Genomic DNA, 20,512 nt, shown 5'->3' with positions numbered 1-20,512 from the left:
TATATAATATAATATAATGAGTTTTACAGCTGTTTCAGCATTTGCAAGTGAAATGCTTATTATGCTTTCACTTATATATCAGAAAAAGTAAATGATTTCTCAGCACATATGAAAAATTTTTGGTATGAAAAATGAAGTGAAATAATTTCAGATTCAATTTATAATGCAAAATCTAAAAAGATTTTGCATTAATAAAATGGAAACATTTTCTTAGAAAAATTCGAAGTTTTTTTGTTTTTTTTTCTGTAAAACAGCATTTTTTCTTAGGTGCATTCCGCTTAGAAAAGGTGAGTCTGTTGCTCATTAGTTCTGTGGGTGCACTAAGGGCCCAAGACCAAACATGGAACTCTTTTGACCCATTTCTGTCTTTTAATCCCAGGATGGTGGACTTCTGATGAGTGATACAATCCATTACCCCCACCTGGAATTGCAAATGTATTTAAGAAAGCCACATAAAAAAAAATCCAAAAACTGCTGCTAGCAATTCAGTTATTGAAATTATAAAAATAGATGGTAAGAAAGCCAAAAATCTTGAAATCAAAAAAGAGTAAACACTTAAAGTTGGCTACAAGTTTCTTATACAAAAATCTCCTACTTTTAATCTCTTTTTTTTTTTTTTAATCTCTCAGATGAAAATAGGATAATATCTTTGGGAGGAAGACTTGACCTAATTCAGTGGTATGAAAAGTATATTCTACGTTTTCCTTCCTCAACATCAGCAATTTCAGGTCTTCATAATCTTAAATATTATTATTATTATTGTCACGGGCTACTCCATGGAGTCCTTAGACTCATCGAGAGATACCCTAAACATCATGTCAAGCAGTATCCAACATTTATGCATTATCTATGGTACTTTCTTTGAACTCATTCACAGTCATGGCACCTACAACAACAGACTCTGGCAACCTATTCCACTCATTCACCACTCTTGAAGGGTGAATGAGTTAATTGCTAACTACACTCTTACTCAGTTTCCAAGGATTTCCCCTAGTTCTTCCACCACCACACCTGTTCTGAAAAATTTCTCTGAAGTAATCTTTAAAAAGCCTTCAGTAATTTGTATGTCTCAATCATATCATTCCTCTTCCGCCTGTCAACCGGTTTCTGTAATCCACAAATCTTCAACTGTTCTCATAAAGTTCATTCCGTAGACCTGCTACCATCTGGGTAAATCACCTCTGGATCCTCTCCACCTCTTCCTCATCTGTGAGAACTGATTTGTATTATGTACTGAAATTGAGGTTTCCATGTATATTGAAGCAGACAACATACAAAAAACAGGACTCCCCAATTAATACATATTATTTTTTCATTTCAATAAATAAACATATTAGTTTTCATACAACTGCAAGTTGCAATTGTATGAAATGATAACATTCTCTTCCATTAAGCAAGACTGCAGTTCTGGTATGAAACCCTTTTAATGTTTAAATGTCAATAGGGTTTCATACCAGAACTGCAGTCTTGCTTAATAGAATAAAGAGAATGTTATCATTACACCACCTTATCACAGTATCCTGTCATGCCCAGGAAACTTGGCTTCATATAAACATAATTAATGATCTGATAGGGTAGTTTATCTTATCTGTATGATCTTATTTTTGTGTATTCTCAGGCTGTTTAATCTGTTTTGTAGAAGGAAAACCTGAGTTTCCAGGAGAGAAAAGCCTGCCACATGTGTATGAGACCGGCTAATTCTCCTTCAGTTTGAGAAGCTTTATAAAGGTTTTCTTTGTGTCCTAGACAGATTCACCATTGTTATTGACAACTGTCGAGAATACCTCCAGTACAGTACAGTAGCCATGCACAAAATCTTAACTGCAGTATTTCTGGTGATTAGTTATAGAACTAGATGTTTAAAGATTGGCAATTAGATTATACAAATTATTTAATTAATCATTATTTTCATATATTGAAGTGAATTGTTATATATGGGAATGTATAATTTGACTTTTTTTATAGTAATGTAAATCAAATATATTGAGAAATAAATTGGTACTTATTGTCAATGTAAATAGGTTGGATTGGTTCGATTTAAATAACGATATAATTATGACCAGTATAATGTGTTTAGTAATTGTCTGTGTTTGCCTGGTTTGCAGTGTTAAAAAAACAAAACAAACAAACAAAAAAAAAATGATTTTCAGGAACAAAATGCCCTGCCAACTCTGCATGAAACCAGTCAACTCAGCTTCATTTAAAAAGTCCTTATAAAGCCAAAGATAAGCTTAGGTGTTGATGGTTATTCATGACTTATTTTTCACGGTATTAACAACACCACAAACACTTATCAACAAAGATGTTTTATTAACGCTTATATTTCGCTGATTTTCAGTTCAGCATCATTAGAGCACAACACACTTGTAAACGCGACAGTGAGTGAGTGAAACAATATAATTGCAAAAGACAAAAGATCTAAAGTCCTATTTTTTTGCGCCCTCTAACGGGGAAAAAAAAAAAAAAAAAAAAAACAGCAGTTATCCAGGAGTTTTTCTTAGGATAACCGTCTCCCAAATTTTTGGCAAATTAATGCAACCATATTTGTTAAGGTTGGGAGAATTCTTCAAAGCCATTGCTGACTCAAAATATAATCTTTCAGATCTATAACGACTCCTAAATAGCACATTCGTTTTCCTCCATCTAATCCTGTGTGAAGGAGTGTCCTTTGTCTTTTACAATTATATTGTTTCACTCACTCGCTGTCGCGTTTATAAGTGTGTTGTGCTTTGATGATGCTGAGTTGAAAATCAGCGAAATATAAGCGTTAATAAAACATCTTTGTTGATAAAAGTGTTTCTGGTGTTGTTAATACCATGAAAAATAAGTCATGAAATAAGTTATGAAGATTCCTTTGTCCTAGATGGAATTTGAACCCTGTTCTTTGCAACAAACAGAAAATGTCAGCTGGTCTAATGACAGGCTTTATATATATAAATTATTAACCATAATTTTCACTGGACATTTTGTGTATATTCTCAGTATATAATTAGTTTAATGATGAAATCATAACACACACAAATAAAGGATAGAAAGCTTAATGCCATGCATGGCATCATGAGTTGTACCAGAGCAGCACAGTACTCATAACTGAAGTCCTAGTGATACTAAGTAAAAAAATTGCATAAATAATAGTAATAATATGAATCTGAATTCAGTTAACAATAGTAAAGTAAATACTTAAATAAAAATTAATGTAACAGAAAGGTTGGAAGTTTAATAACATAAAATTTTTGACAACTGGAACAAAACTCAACATCCGTAGAGTTCAAGATTGGTACTATCAACATAAGAGCATCAATGGAAAGAAACAGAAATAGCAGAAGAACTGAATAAGTGTTCAGATCAGTATATTAGAATGGTGAATTGGACATTGAGACTCATTGTCTATGATCTTCCAGAAGGTTCCACTAAGGAAGAAGTGGAAAAGTAAAGGCAGGTGACATGAAGAAAAAGGAAAAGTTGATAATTAAACAGCAAAGCAGGAAATTATTACCAGACATATAGAAATGTTTTGGGAATATTTGGAGAAAAGAGCAAAACTAATAATAATGGTAAACACCTACTGGATTTCTGTTAAGGACATGGACTAATCATTAATGCCATGTTTCAACATAAAGATATGCACAAATTCACATGGAGAAGAAATAAGAAAGGCCTCATAGCCTATGTTATTGTTGACAGCAGTATGCTCACTCTGGTTCAGAATACAAGAGTATATATACAGAGGATTGGATTTGAAATAGGAAGTGATTACCATTTAGTTTTAAGTAGGATAAAATTGAATATATTGACAACAAAAGTGTATAAAAATGTCTTTTTAAAAAATCAAAGTTTGGACAGCTTTCAGGAGGGAACTGTAGACTCAAATACGCATATATTATTCAGGAAAAAAATGAAAGAGTTTGAAAACAAGAACAAAACATAGAAACTCATGGGTAGACACTGAAAAAAACATTAACTGATTTATGGCCAGAGAAGCATATTGTCTGCTTGGATGGAAAAATCAGAACTCCAAGCTGGACTCAAGAAGTTAAAGAGGCAGTCAAATAAAAGAAGAAAGCAGAGCAAATGTTCCTGGTAAGGAAGTCAGCTCCTGCTCTGAGAAAATTCAGAGAAATTGTAAGAAAGCAAAGCACTTTGTAAAAGTTGCTAAACGAAAATCATGAGAAGACTTTGGTAAGTGCATAGAAAAGAAATATTAGGAAGGTAGCAAAATATTCTGGAGGCTTTTGAAAAAGCTTAAAACTGATCATGTTAAAGTCAACAACATTATATACCAGCAATTAGAAGGATTAGCAATGGGCAGTCCCCTGTCACCACCATGTGCGGACTTGTCTTATGGAGCAATTAGAAAATGAGATTTTAGCTAACATTACTCCAAAACCAACAGTCTGATGGAGATACGTTGATGATGTGTTTATTATCTGGAGAAAAAAAGTAGAACACTTACACATGAGTTCTTAGAAAAAATCAACTCTTTTCATGACAAAATAAAATTTACTTTAGATTTAGAAAGCAATCATCAATTACCTTTTTTTAATATACTTATCAAAAGAGTAGAGAATGATGATATTAAGCTTATTATATACATAAGAAACCCACTGATACTGGTTAGTATCTCCATTATACTTCAGATCATCATCATACACAAAAATGCAGCATCATCCATATGCTACAAAACAGAGCCCACAACATAGTCATGGATGAAGAAGATGTATGTACAGAACTTTCCCACATCTCCAAATCTCTTTCTCAAAATGGGTATCCTCTAAACCTAATCAATAAAATGCTCTATAAAAACAACCTCCAACAACCACGTTTAGCAACTCAGTATGTATCAACCATTGTTATACCCTATGTTGGTTCAGTGTCTAATAAGATAGCTAGAATTTTAAAATCTTACAACATCAGAGTTGTGTTTAAACCGACCACTACCACTAGACAATTTTTAAGATCCCCTAAAGACAGTGTTCCTTTTTTAAATATGCAGGTGTGTACAGCATACCTTGTACATGTGGACTATCATACACAGACCAAACTTCGAGAAGCTTAGAAATTAGACAGAAGGAACATGTCAGAGACGTTAATCATAACAGAACGGACACCACTGGTTTGGAGCATCACTTCTCAATTTCAAACTACGCTATAGATTGGGATAACAGCTTAATGCCTTACATGGAGGAAGATTACAGATATCGATTATTTAAAGAAGCCGCTGTGGTCCTACAAAAGGTTTAATAGAAACCAAGGAGTAATATTAAAGGATATATGGAAGAATTTTATTAACTCATTAAGTTTAGCAGAACTACAGTATGCCAAAAACTATGTAACATGTATTTATAATAATGACTGAAGTATATCACTTCACTCATACCATGTCACGCGGTGTCTTCCAATTTTGTTGTAAACCGTTACGTATCCTTCGTTTTTGCATTTAGTAGTTTTTTTTCACCGTTTAGTCTTGACAAAGCTAGTCAGTTTTGCTAGCGAAACTAGTTGACAGATGTGTACATACATATATTAAATCTATGGTCTTATAATCCAAATAGCTATTGTGTTAATTAAAGCTTAGAACTATTTAAAAAAGTTCTATAAAAGGAATTAGAGATGATAAAGGTGATATGTAAACAGAAGATTCTAGATGTCTGGAATAAATACTTTGAAACATTGATAAATGAAACATGCAGTGACAGTACAATGATAGAAAACACTCAAGATGAATCCGGTCAGGAATAGATATCCATACTTAGAGGTAGAAAAATCCATCAAAATCATGAAATATGAAAATATAGCTGGCTAGATCGTGGAAAGTATGCACTACCACATCAAAGCTCATCCAACCATGCCTTAAACTCATTCAGTGTGTTTGCATTCACAACTCACTCAGGCAACGCATTCCACTCACCAGCCACACTCCATGCAAAAAACACGTTCCTCACTCCTTTACTCACAGCCTCCTTATACAGTTTCCAATGATGATCTCTTGTTCTATCCTCCCCTTTACCATTCTGTGAAAAATTTCTTCAGTGTTAATCTGGTAACAACCCTGACCAACTTCTATGTCTCAAATAATATTTCCTCTTCCTCCTCCTCTTATTCATGAGGCATTGCAAATTACATTCTTTCAATCTCCATTCATACTCCATATTCCAAATACTGGTTACCACCTTTGGGAATCTTCTCTTGACCTTTCTGACATCCTCATCATCATGAAATCCAGATTACCAATCTGATCAATGCCTTATACAATGGAATCATAACCTCTTTATTTCTGCATATCAAGGTCCTCTCACAACATTGCCATTATCAATGTGATGACTTCCCAACTTGTGCAATGTGGTCCCATGAATTTCAGGTCCTTGTCTATCACCATTCCCAGATCTCTCATTTCTATGTGTCGAGTCTTAAGTGTTAGAAGAAACTCATGTTAGAAGTTTAATAGAGTGAAACATCACTGAGAAATAATTAAAAATAATATTTGACTCATCCAATATTTCATTGACAGTGACATCATCAGGGAGTACAATATGAGACGTAAACACACACACACACACACACAAAATGAAGTGAAACATGTGGATGAAGAGATCAGTAAGAAAAGAGGATTTTAGATCAATCCTAGCAAGACAAAGATTATGGTTCTCAAAGGAAATACAGCCAGGGAAGCTCCTAAGAAACAAGTGTACCTGAATGGGGAAAGAATTGAGGAAGTCAGCAGGTTTGAGTGCATTGGATCTTTGAGGATTCTGAATGTAGCTGCTTTTTGAACATTGACTTATGGCTGTGAGACTTGAAACCTGAAGAAGGCTGATAGGAAAAGGATAGCTGCATTTGAGATGTGGTGTTACAGAAAACTGTTGAGAATATCATATACTGAAAGGCAGACAAACAGATGGGTGCTAGACAGAATCAGTAGAACCTTAAGGGTACTGAGAGAATAAAGTTGAAATACTTTGGACACACTGAAAGGATGGAAGGAGGACTTCTCAAAACAGTAATAGAAGGTAACGTTCCTGGAAAAAGAGGATGGGGGTAGACCATCAATAAAATGGATGAATGGTGTCTGGAGTGACAGATCTTCAGAGAGTTGAAGTCTTCAGAAAAAGCATACAATAGGACCACCTGGTGTGGCATATCACTGAGCAATTGAGTGACCATATGGCATCTGATGATGTCCAATGAATAGATTGACAGATGGATGCAAACAGTGGCATATTACTATTTAAACCCATCCCAATATCATTACATACAAGTTGAACAACAATGGCTTCAATACAGACCCTTGCAGCACAATACGAGTAACTTTCTCTTTTGGGATACTGTTCCCCCATATACAACTTTCCGATACCTGTCTGACAGCCAGTCACCAATCCAACTCACTAGTCTGTTATCCCATTATAACCATTTCAATTTATTTAACAGCTTGTCATTTGGCAGTCTATCAAAATCTTTTGCAAAATCTCAGTACACCACTGTATGTACATTGCCCTTGTTCAATATGAGGGCTGTTCGATAAGTCCGCGCAAAGTCTAAGAGATGGCACCACCAGTGCATATCAAGGTTATTTTTAGTTTCTGGCAACTGTTGGAGGATCATACACACTAAGTTTCAGTCAGATAAATCTATTACTCTGTGTTTGACATTCATTTGAATCAGTCAAGTACTGTGATTTGTGAAAAATGGCTGAGAAATAATTTCATGTAGTGATTAAACATTACTTTTTGAAAGACAAAATGGGCTCAGGAAACCAAAACTAAGTTTGATAAACAGTATGGTGATTCTGCACCTTCGATTAGATTGGTTTATAAGTGGTTTAGTAATTTTCGAAGTGGCCATATGAGCACAAGTGACGTTGAATGTTCCTGACACCCTGTTGAGGTCACTATTCCAGAAAGTATTAAAAAAACCATGATATGGTGATAGAAGAGTGAAGGTGCGTGAAATTTCTAAGGCTGTGGGCATCTCAAATGACTGCGTACATAATATTTTACATGAACATTTACATATGAGAAAACTAGCTGCAAGATGGGTACCGCATTTGCTCACACTGGATCAAAACCGTCAACATATAAACTGTTGCAAGGACAGCTTGAAGCTGTTTCAACAGAATCTTTCAACGGAAAGCTGTTTCAGTAGATGAAACATGGATTCATCACTACCAGCCTTTGACCAAGGAACAGTCAAAACAATGGGTTGGGGAATCTCCACCAAAGAAAGCGAAAACCATTCCTTCAGCAGGAAAGGTTATGGCCACCGTCTTCTGGGATGCTCGTGACATAATCTTCATAGACTTCTTGGAAAAGGGCAAAACAGTTAACAGAGTGTATTATGCGTCTTTGCTGGATCATTTAAATAATGAAATAAAGGAAAAACCACTACACTTGGTGAAAAAGAAGATTCTTTTTCACCACGACATCACACCCACTCACTCTTCTGCAATTGTGACCGATTTACGCTACGAAATGCTTTTGCTTTCCCCCCTACTCTCCAGATTGGGCTCCCTCTGACTACTATCTGTTTCCAAACAAGAAAAAATCCCTGGCAAGAAAGAGATTTTCATCAAACGATGAGGTGATTGCCAAAACAACTGCCTATTTTGAGTTGGACAAATCATACTATATGGACAGGATCAGGATCAAAAAACTCGAGCATCATTGGACTAAGTGTATAGACCTCAAAGGAGACTATGTTGAAAAATAAAATATGTTTGTCCCAAAAAAAATTGTTTTCTTCATTTTTGCCAGACTTATCGAACAACCTTCGTATATTCATCACTTTGTTATAGTACATAAAGAACTTGGTAAAATACAAAATTCCCTGTAACAAACCTATGCTGACAAGCACAGAGAATACTGTTGTTATCAATCCACTTATTTTATCCTAGCTCTGATCAATACCTTAACTACAACTCCAGATATACAGATTGGCTTATATTTGTAGCCTTAACCTTATCACCACTTTTGTGAAGAGGAAGAGTTTTACCTTCCTTTCACTCCTTTGGGACTTTTGTTGTTGCAGTACCCTTTTTAAACAGGTAGGCCAAAGCTGGTGCTAATTCTCTGGAACATACCCTTAAGATACATAGTGATATATAATCAAATCCTATTGCCTTATTGACATCAAGCTTATTTGTTTTCTCATATATCCATTCTTGCTCATTCACAATTAAGCTATCCTCTTCTATCTCTTCTACACTTGAGCTTCTCATGATTTCATCCTGGTGAGGATGAAGCACCCTTATAAGATGTTGACTTGAATACCTTTACTATGTCCTATGCAGAAGTTACTATTCCACCATCTTTATCTATTAATATCACCTTACTATAATAATTATTCTTTCTACTTGCCACATATCTGCAAAACTGTCTAGAACAGAGTTCTTCAGCTTTTTTACATCTGCAGACCAGGGAAAATAGGATAAATATTTTGCGGACTGTCTGATGGCTAAGACAAAAACATAAACCAATGTAGATAATATTTTATTTATTAAATCCATTGTTATGAAATTACAATTTTTACCTAGTGCGACATCTGCTGCTGCTGCTCTTAGAGGTTAGAAAATTTGATATACATGGCTGGAGCGTTGTTTCTGAGAGACGAAGAAATTTTTGGCGGACCGCGGAAATTTCCACAGACCACAGGTTGAAGAACAAGGCTTTAAAGTTTTTCTTGGCCTGATATGCTAATTTTTGCTCATACTGCAGTTTTGCTGTTCTTACTGAGTCACCTTCCTGGCCTGTTCTTTATTCATGCGATTGATTTACCATTATGCATCTTATGCTGCCTCCACAGTATCTTCTTCAGAATTTGCGCTTAATCCTTTCATTCATCCATTTGACATCTACTTTATTTAGCCTTTTGACTTTTTGAATACATTGACACATTGATGTTTGCTAAATATCTTTTAGTCAGTTCTCACACAGCATTTATCTCCTTCCACTTCAACTCCACATTCCATGCTGGTAATCACCTCATAGTTACTCTCACTGACTGGGGGGGGGGGGGGGGGGGGATGTGACACCCCCACTCATACACACAACCTCCAGTGAAATTATTAGAATTAAGACTCTCAATCCTCACATGCCTACCCTTACACATGCTGCCTAAGATAGTAGTCTCTCAAGAACTCAAAAAATTCATTTTTCTTATTCCCAAATGCTAGTTCTTCATTCTAGTCTATGTGACCATAATTAAAATCACCCATAATGATCACCATTTCTTGTTTGCTAATAAAGTTGCTTATACATTTCTTTATCACTACCACCACCCTCCACATTCCATGGCCTATACCAGTAACCAACTAAATATCTCTTCCTGTCAACCTCCACTTCACACCATACTAACTCAAAACGATTACCACTGTTTACATCATGCATTCATCTGTGCAGACATAATTTACCTGCAATCATCGACAAAAAAAAAAAAAAAAATCCCTCTTCCATTTTCTATTCCTGTCAGGATATCATCCATATCTCACCATGTTTCATTTATTCCAGCAATCTTAGGGTGAATAAACTCATTTAGCAAAACCATTTCATTTCCCTTATTTATAATGCTCCTGGCATTGGTAAATAAACACAACAGGTCACGTTTAGATCTATAACTGGTCCTTCCCATGCCACTTATTGGTTGTAATTTCCAAACACCTAACCATTCCCAATCACCTTTATCACCACCACCTAGCCTATCTCCTCAGTCTTAGCTACGTCCCTTACATCCTAGTTCATCCCACTCCCATGCTGACTGTCCTCATACACACATTCACTACTACTACTTCCAACATCCACTCTATTGTCTCTCCTTGTCTACCCTGATTTCCCCATTTCCCTATTCATCTTGCATTCTTGTTCTCTCATCATTATCTCTCACACTATTCTCACTTACAACCATTTCACTGTTACCATTTCCAGTCTCTTGATCTTGTGTTTCACCTCTTACCTCCTGTGTCCTCATGGCCAATCACTTGTTACTCCTCCTTGCAGTAACAGTCTTTCTGACTCCATTTAAATGCAACCTGTCACTTTTGTAAAAACCTATCCTTCCCTCAAATGCATCTCACACATTTAGAAACTCCACTTCCTTCTCCTCATATAGCTCTGCCAACATGCTGTTCATGATCCATGCTCTCCATCTCAACTCACCTAGCAACACACTGACCACCTTTCCAACCATGCTGTTATCTTTCACTCTCCTCAACACCCTCCTGATGTTCATCCTCCCATTACCCTTATGTACAATGAGGTCATTTGTTACAACTCCCACCAACAACAACTCGCTTGCTCATTTGCTTCTTGTATCTAACACATCAATTATCCTGCTAATTCTCCCTCTTGGAAAACACACCTTATTGAATCTCTCATTTACCACACCTCTAATAATGGAATCTCCATACATCTTTTTATTTAATTTTTTTTATCTCGCTTCTCATTCTGATCAACTCATTTTTCACTTCTTGCATCCTGGTAATTACACAGTCTGGCATTCATTTCTTTCATTTCCTCATTCCTACTTTTCTTCACTTCCACAATGTCACTCACTTTCATTTCATCGGCTGTACTTGCTTTCACTTCTGTAGTCTTATTTGCATCCATTTCATGATTCATCCAGTAATTTCCTCCTGCAATTACACTCTGTTTTTTTCCATCACTCAGTTTCACATTTACCTATAACTCATAGTTTAACAGAATATAATATTTTCGATATATTATTATTATTACATGACACCTCCAGGGAGTCCAAAGACTCATCGAGGGAGGGCACCTGCATCACTCAATCCACCAACTGCAACTATACCAATGCCACCTGCTGCCCACCACCACCACCACTGGTATTTCCACAGACAATCACAAACATCCATGCTCACAGGTGGATTCGAACCTGCAGCCTTTTTTTGACTGGAAAGCAGATATGCTAACCACTTGGCCAACCAGGCCATCAGTAATAATAATAATAATTATTATTATTATTAATTAATAATAATAATAATAATATATCCATACCTTTTCTTGTATCCTGTTCAATCTCTCCACAGGCATGCTCTCCATATACTGCCACATATACATGTTGCAACTCAGGCAACTCGTATATAGAGTTGCCAACGCCTCAGACAACTCTATATCTTAATGACCTCACATCACTTGCCTTAGTATCCAATAACGCAAATCACATATCGTTACAGATATTTATAATGCTATACATTATGGGAAGGATCACTACCCAGATCAGTTTCAATCTTTATTGAGGTCTCATCAGTGGGAGCCGGTATAATGCATGGCATTATACGTGTCCACAAGGATATGTGTGCTTTGCCTTATGGGATACTAAGGCAAGTGATGTGAAGTCATTAGCCTCTATATATGAGTTGTCCCAGTTCCTGAAAATACTTCAGGTGCAAACTTTGGTTGCTTACACTTGGATAAAGGATTAAACCAAGTATATAATTTCTTGGTATCTTTAATTTATAATAAGTGTCTTAGAAGACCAAAATATAAGATCTGACAATTTTGGAGTCCTGACAGATAAACATATTCATTTGTAGGGAAAATGTCAGTGAGCTGTTAGTAATGATTTAGCCTTTGCATAGAGTACTGTCATAACATCCTGTACACTCCCTAAGGGTACGTATCAGGAACTTGATCGTGATGATGTATCAAGGGCATGTTCAGTGTGAATTCAAAAATTAAACAGAGCACAAATAACATACTGAAGAACCAGCAATCAGAATGTGTCAGTCCAGTCACATGAATGAAGTAGAGTAACACAGTAACTGCTCTCAAGTCATTATTATTACTATCATCATTAGGCCTCCATAGAGTCAAGGGACTCGTTGTGCAAGGCCCCACTTTCACACACAGCTCATCATAACTTGACTTAAATGTATTCACTGTCTCTGCACTCACCACACCTTCAGCTAATGAATTCCAATCACCCACCATTCTTCATGTAGAAAACATACTCTTTGCTTGCACCTCCTTCCAGGAATGGCCTCTTGTTTTCTCTCTATCTCCAAGCATTTATAAAAAATCCCATCCACATTAATCTCATAATTACCCCTTACTAACTTATATATCTTGGTCCTCTCATCCCCTCCTTCTGTCCACTATGCTCTGCAATTTGCATATGTCCCCATACTGAACATTCCAAAGACCTAAAACCATTGATTGTTTCCCAACCCTCTCCAACAACTCATTTTCCTTTTGAAACCCAGTTGACCAAATCTGTGCACAGTAATCCATATGCAGCTGATTAAATCCTTGTACAATGGAATCATAACATCCTTACTGCTATATGTTGTTTTCTCTGCATCGTTGCCATAATTCACTATTCTGCTCACAATTTTAGCAAAATATCCCCGAAATTTCATATCTCTATCAAACCTCTCCCCCCCCCCCAAGATATTTCATTTTCTTTTATCTCCTCCAAGATGATATCCACATCAATCTTATGCTCAGCAATCCCATCTTTGCTTCCCAAATTTTAAAACCTTACACTTTGCTACGTTGAATTGAAACCCCCACCCCCTCACACTTGCTTATTCACCCAGTCTGTTCAAATCCTCTTGCAAGACTACAACATCTGCTCAACTTTGCATCATCTGCAAGCAACTGTATATCACCATTCAAGGCCCTTCCCAATGTCATTTACATACAAATTAAACAACAATAGATCCCTGGGGTCTCCACTAGTGATTTTCCTCTTCTGAGATATCACTCTACCATATGATATTTTATTTTATTTTTTCTTTTTCTTTTTAAATCAACTGTTTAACATCTGTTGTGTGGCATTATTTTTTAAGTTTTTCTATTTACATTTCTTTTTATTGAAATAAATACATACCAATTCCCATAATGTTGATAAGTAGCCATCAGATATGTTCACATTTGAATGATGTAATATTATTTAACAGCTTTCTTTCTATGAGACATTAGTCTTCTTTCAGGAGTGGTTATGTGTCCTGCAAATCTGCTGTTCCAGCACTCACAATAACAGTTATATTTCATTTTTGACATTGTAAAAAAGACTATGTAAAAATTAAATAAAATAATTAAAAAATGACCATGGTACTGACATACTATAGGTTTATAATCTTTTCAGGGCAGAAGGCATATAAAAAAATACCAAAGTAGACAAAAGATTATAAACCTATAGTATGTCAGTACTATGGTCATTTTTTAATTATTTTATTTAATTTTTACATAGTCTGGAAATCCTTCTCTAGATACCAAATGTGGAATCTTTTCAAGCAAGTTGGAAAGGCCTCTTATAAGTGGGACAGTGGTTTTGCATTAAGAGATGAAATTCATCTCCCACCTAAGACAATCACAAGCAGCCATGCCCATGGAGGGATTAGAATCCACAACCTGTTGGTTGAGAAGTGAGTACATAAACCACTTAACAATGAGGACAGCAGATTAATATACTTGTTGAGAACTTTAAAAGTGAATTCGTTTTTGTATCTTTGCTAGTATAGCACTCTGATGCTAGTATATTTGCTAACATAGCACTCTGAAAAGTACTAATTAGCACTTGTTTAGTAGTCACATGTGTGTATGAGTAGATACACACACACACACACACACACACACAGTGTGCATGTGTGGAGAGAGAGAGCGCTATCTTGTTAGAGTGATACTTTTTGAGGTGCTTATTGCAGCATGATAATAAATTCCCTGTCCATAATAACAGAGTTTAATCTTTTATTTTGGATAGTTTAATAGATCTTCTCTTTAAAAGAGAAGATCTATTAAACTGGCCTCTTGTTGCATACTTAAATATAACCATGAATCAATATGGGTAAAGTAGACTGGCCATATGATCAGCCCTACATGCAGTAAGATGGAGAATAATTGTTACCTTAAAAATACTTTGCTCCAGAAGTGAAAAATTATTCTGGGAATCAGCTTATGTTTTGCAGAACACTCCTAATTTGAGTAAAATTGAATGTAAAAAATTTGAATGTCTTCCAAAAATCTGGGAGACTGTTATCCTCCACCTGAATCAACAAAAAACCTGGCCATCTTGGACTATATCTAGATCAAAATATTTAGATACTCAATTGAAATTTTATGTTCTTAATCAGTTTTTTTTTGTTTGTCTTTTATTATCCTTGAAAATGCCTCATTTACTGTAATTGAAATATTGGATTAAAATATTGATTTTTTTTTCCCTGTTGTATTGTGATAAGCCATTTAAAAGCACCATGATAAGTATAACACATAAGTTGAAATAACTACTTGTTGCGTTCTGTTTTTGCATGCACTGCTGTTTTAACTTGTCAGTAATGCCATATCTTGATTTCTTAAATATATTTTGCCATTTGATATTATTTTTTTTTTTTCAGATGAATGATATTCCATATAATGTAGATCCACCTGAGGGAATGGAAATTAAAGATGAATGTCAAGTAATGGAGCAGAAAGAAATTACTGATGGACTAAAGGATGATATTTGTGGCAAGGATGTTCTTGATGGTAATGCAGGACTTTGCAGGTTAGCATATCATTTCAGTTTCACGAGATGTGGTCTCTCAAAAACTACATTTCTAAACTATTTTATGCATAAAATTGTGTTTGTGATTATTATATTTAGACTTTAGATTTTTCTTACTCATGATAATTATACTCAACAATATTGGGTCTTAGAAATTAATTAAACACAAGTCTATTTCAGTAATCAAACATTTGGCATAATACACATGTAGTGAAATTATCAAACCTCAAGAATTATTAACTTCGAATTCATTTCAGATTATATGAAAAATTTTACATAAGTTACCAGCAGGGCATTATGCCTTATTTCCTTGAAAGATATCTGAAAATACATTTATATGTATGATATGAATATGTCTCCTAAATACTGCTTATAAGTTATATGCACAAATATTAACTTCAAAACTTAAATCATATATAGAAGATTAAACTTTATGAAAAACAAAATGGCTTTCAAAAAGGATGATCACGCATTGACCAAGGCTTTTTACATTAAAAATCTTAATGGAAAAAAATTACAAATTCAACATAGAAACACACATAGCATTTGTAGATTATTGGGTTTGTACAGATTACAGGAACGCCTTTGACAGAATCTTAAGGAACAAACTATAGGCCGTACTCAATAATATAAACATTCCAAATCAGCTACTTGCTTCAATAACTAACATGTATCAAAACAACCAAATAGCTGTAAGAATTGATGAAAAAGTTACAGAATAGAAATCAATGAACAGAGGAGTCCATCAAGGATATCCAATGTCACCATTCTTATTTAATATCTATGTATATATAAAATAGTAAAGAATTGGAAGAAAAATATGAAACCAGCATTTAAACTGGATTGTAGAACTATACTTAATACCCTTTTGTTTGCAGATGACCAGATAATCATAAACACGAAATGAAGATGAACTCCAGAAATCAATATACTCCTTAAACATAATTGCTGAAGAATTTGGAATGCAAATGTCAACAGACAAAACAAAAAATCATAGCTTTCAAAGGACTATCTCCAGTCCAAAGTAAAATCATGATTGAAAAGAAAATTTTAGAATGAATTAACTGCTTCAAATACCTTGGATATGCTGTACATACATAAAAGAAGCTGACATTGACATCAAAATTTCAAACTTTCTAAAAATAACAGAAATGATCAATAATATTTTTGGAACCTAACCAAGTTCAAAAGCATACAAGAATAAGATTTTGTAAAGTTTTGGCAAGACCTTCTCTATATGGAAGTGAATTATGAACCATAAAAACTGACCACAACTTGGACAAAAGAAAAAAGAATAGAAACTGGAGAAATGAAATTCCTGTGAAGGACAGTAGGCTATGCTCTCTGGGACAAAAACAGAAAGCACAGAGATACCTAAAGAACTCAGCATTGGACAAACTATACAAATACCAAAAGAAGTAGATTGAACATATCAAAAGAATAGACAGTTCAAGACTATCCAAAAAGATACTCTGATATCACTCAGTTGGAAGATGTAGAAATCAGGGATGACCAAGGAAAAGATGGAATGAGACCAGAACAGGCCACTGGGCCTAAATCCCTGAAAGGATGATGTATGATGGTTGTGGTATGAAGTGAGTATTTCAGTTTATGTATACTAATTCCAGAAGTATTCAAAATAAGTGCAAGCAGTTTTTTGCCATTGGTTAGCACAACTTGGCCAAATGTTATAGACATTAGTCAGCTGACGATGTGATCATAGGAATATAATGCAAGGCATATAGTGTCTTCAGAGAAGACAGAAGGAATAGAATGGGGGGAGAGATTTTGCTAATGATAGAAGAATTGAAGCCAAAAAGAATAGAAGTACATCAGGGGACAAGGATGCAGAAGGCAGTTCATTTGAGGTGTGAGATATAGGCCAACAGGACTAAAGGTGTAATTGGTTTCTGCCATATAATTCAGGTGGGGGGGGGGGATAAGGGAGAATGTGGATGACATGCACTAGCAAATTAGCATGATGAGTACAGGTTGAGTAATTATTATGGAGGGATTTCTACTGTGGGGACATGGATTGGGAGGAAGAATGGACACAAGCAGGGAAGGAAATGGAATTTATACAGGTTCTGATAGATTTACCTGTGGCAATGTGTAATGGAGGGGATATAAGGTTCAGGAGTGCTGAATCTGATCATTGCATTAGAAAACTTAACACCAACCAATATAGCTACTCTGATTCCACGTGAAGAAAGTGATCATGAAATCTTGACCTGGGAGATTGCCAGATATGCAGAATTTTCTGTTAAGAAGGGATATAAGTGGAATTACAAAGCAGGTGATTATGACAATCTGAGGAGTCAGTTTTCAACAGTGACATGGCATAAGAATTTGGAGTAGAGAGATGTTAGTGGTGCATGGAAGGTAGTCAAGGGTGTTTGAAGAAAGCAATATCAGAATGTATATCCAGAGTCAGAAGGTTAAATAAGGTAGTAATTAGATGGATGGATTGCTTCATTAAGAAGGAGGAGTTGCACACAAAGAAAAGGTTGTGCAAGAATATTAAAGGGGGGGGGAGAAGGAGGAATGACTACGGAAGGATGACTTTAAAATGTGCTGATGGTGGGGAGGTAACAGAACCAAACCAAAGTTGAATTACTGAGTGAGTTTTTTGCAAGGGTGCACCATCTAGTTGGATGTTGCAATGCTAGAGTGACATTGACTGATGGGAAAATAGAGGTGCTTAAAATATTGCTGAAGCTGAATACAGACACAGTCATGGAATTAGATGGCATATCAACTCGTGTATTATGAGAATGTACAAAGGAATAATCAGCTCCTCTGACCAAGCTGTTTAATTTAAGCCTCAATACAGGGAAGGTGAAAACGGAGTTGAAAGAGGGCCAAATAGTTTCAATGCATAAAGGAGGCTCCAAGACAAAGTAGCAAATTATAGGCCAATCAACATCTCAGAAGTGGTAACTAAGATGTTGGAGAAATTGATGAAAGACAGAATTCAGAACTATGTGATAGGAATATGATAGTTCTTTATAAGAGGACAACATAGTTTTGTGAAGAGTAGGTCTTTCTTGCCTCAGTAATTTGCTTACTTTTTATATTATTATTATTATTACGGGCAACTCCAATGAGTCCTTAGACTCATCAAGGGGGAGGCCCTAAACATCATGTCAAGAACTATTCAGCATTTGCACAGTATCTATCATACTTTGCTTTGAACTCATTAACAGTCATGGCACCCACAACAGACTCTGGCAGCTTATTCCACTCATTCATCACTCTCCAAGTACCTAGTTCTCTACCACTCTCCAAAACCTAGTTCTAACACCCTTGCTAACTACACTCTTGTTCATTTTCCAAGGATGGCTTCTAGTTCTCCCACCACCACCACACCTGTTCTGAAAAATTTCCTCTGAATTAATTTTGTAAAAATCCCTCAGTATTTTGAATGTCTCAGTGATATCACCCCCCTTTTCCACCTATCAACCAGTTTCTGTAACCCACAGATCTTCATCCTGTTCTTGTAAGGTTCATTCCATAGACCTACCATCGTGGTAACTCGCCTCTGGATCTTCTCTACCTCCTCCCTATCACCAAGAAACCCTGCCCCCCAGATCTGCACACAGTAGTCAAGATGGGGTCTTATCAAGGCTCGATGAAGATGAACAATAACCTGCTTGTCAAAGTATTCTTTGGTAACCAAGTGAATCTGATGAGCTGCTTTAGCCAATTTTGCTATGTTCCCCCCCCCCCAAAAAAAAAAAACTTTAACCCCTCTCCACTAACACTTCCAAGTCTCTGGCTTCATCAATTTCCTGGAGTACAGTTCCACCAATGTGATATACTGCTGATAATCTTTTCACCCCAAAATGCATAACCTTACACTTTGCCACATTAAACTGACATCCATTCTCCTTATCCCAGTCTGCCAATCTATCCAAATCATCCTGCAAAATTTTGACATGTGTATTAACTATTGCTCTACCCAACTTTGCATCATTGGCAAATAACTGAACAGTTCCTCTCAAATCCTTTCCTATATCATTAATGAACAAATTAAATAGCAGAGGTCCAAGAACAGAACCCTGCGGCACACCACTAGTCACAGGCTTTCTTTTGGACTCTACTCCTGAATAAACTACTCTCTGATATCTCTCCATCAACCACCCTCCTATCCATCTCACCAACCCTATATTATCCATTCCCATGTGCTGCAGTTTACTGATTAGGATTCCATGTGGTATTCTGTCAAAGGCCTTTACAAAGTCCAGCAGTATCACTGTAAATCCATTATCCTTATCCAATTCAGCCATCACTGTATTATAAAAACGTGAGCAAGTTACTGAGGCATGATCTACCTTTCACAAAACTATGCTGCTCCCCCATGCAGTATCTCATTTTCATCTATCCATTCCTGTATTTTGCTCTTGACCAACTTCTCCAATACTTTGATGACAACAACTGATATGCTGACTGGTCAGAGATCACAAGCAGTGTACTATATTGATGGAACTGAACCGAAGGAAACTGATGAGGCCAGGTATTTGGGAGTGGTTGTGTACAGGGAGTTGAAGTTTAGAGGGCATATTGCAAAGGTAACCAGAACAGAACATCAGATTACATGGTTGTTGAAGAATACACTACTAGTAGAGAAAATGAGGTTATTGTTCCCCTATATATAAAGTTTTAATAAGTCCCCATCTGGGCACAGATCTGGTTGCGTGAAGTAACTAACTTCACGTGCAAACTTTGTTTGCTTGCACTTCGATTAAACAAATAATATAATTTCTTGGCATCTTTAATTTATAGTGTAACCAAGTGGGGAAAAAACTTTCAACATCTATCTCTAATCCAGAGTATTTTAGTAATAAGGTGTGACACCTTTTGGCTACTTGTATATAGAAATATGACTTCTGCATTACTTAAACCTTAGTATCATGTAAACGATATCAAAGATGCCATTCAACAGTTAAACAAAGATATGTCACTTGATATTCTCAAATTCCCCCTAAAGAAATTTGAAACAGATTATCCTGGTTGCTTG

At 35.8% G+C, this 20,512-nt stretch overlaps 1 protein-coding gene across 5 annotated transcripts in view; it reads left to right on the top strand.

The window, feature by feature from the left end:
- The window catches only part of LOC150103285 (uncharacterized), a 454,389-nt gene that overhangs the window by 377,917 nt on the left and 55,960 nt on the right, over positions 1 to 20,512 (top strand). For all 5 annotated transcript variants that reach the window (XR_016548822.1, XM_090397913.1, XM_090397914.1 and 2 more), the window contains one exon: positions 15,344 to 15,492. Coding sequence is in view for 4 of the 5 variants with exons in the window: in XM_090397913.1 (XP_090254039.1) it covers positions 15,344 to 15,492 (149 nt within the window). In the remaining variant the exon portion in view is untranslated. The remainder of the gene's footprint in view (positions 1 to 15,343; positions 15,493 to 20,512) is intronic.

Source organism: Typopeltis vanoorti, chromosome 9 (assembly GCF_054136105.1).
Source record: "Typopeltis vanoorti isolate ZY-2024b chromosome 9, IOZ_Tvanoo_1.0, whole genome shotgun sequence".
Lineage (NCBI taxonomy): Eukaryota > Metazoa > Arthropoda > Arachnida > Uropygi > Thelyphonidae > Typopeltis > Typopeltis vanoorti.
This window is presented reverse-complemented; position numbering and strand designations above follow the sequence as displayed.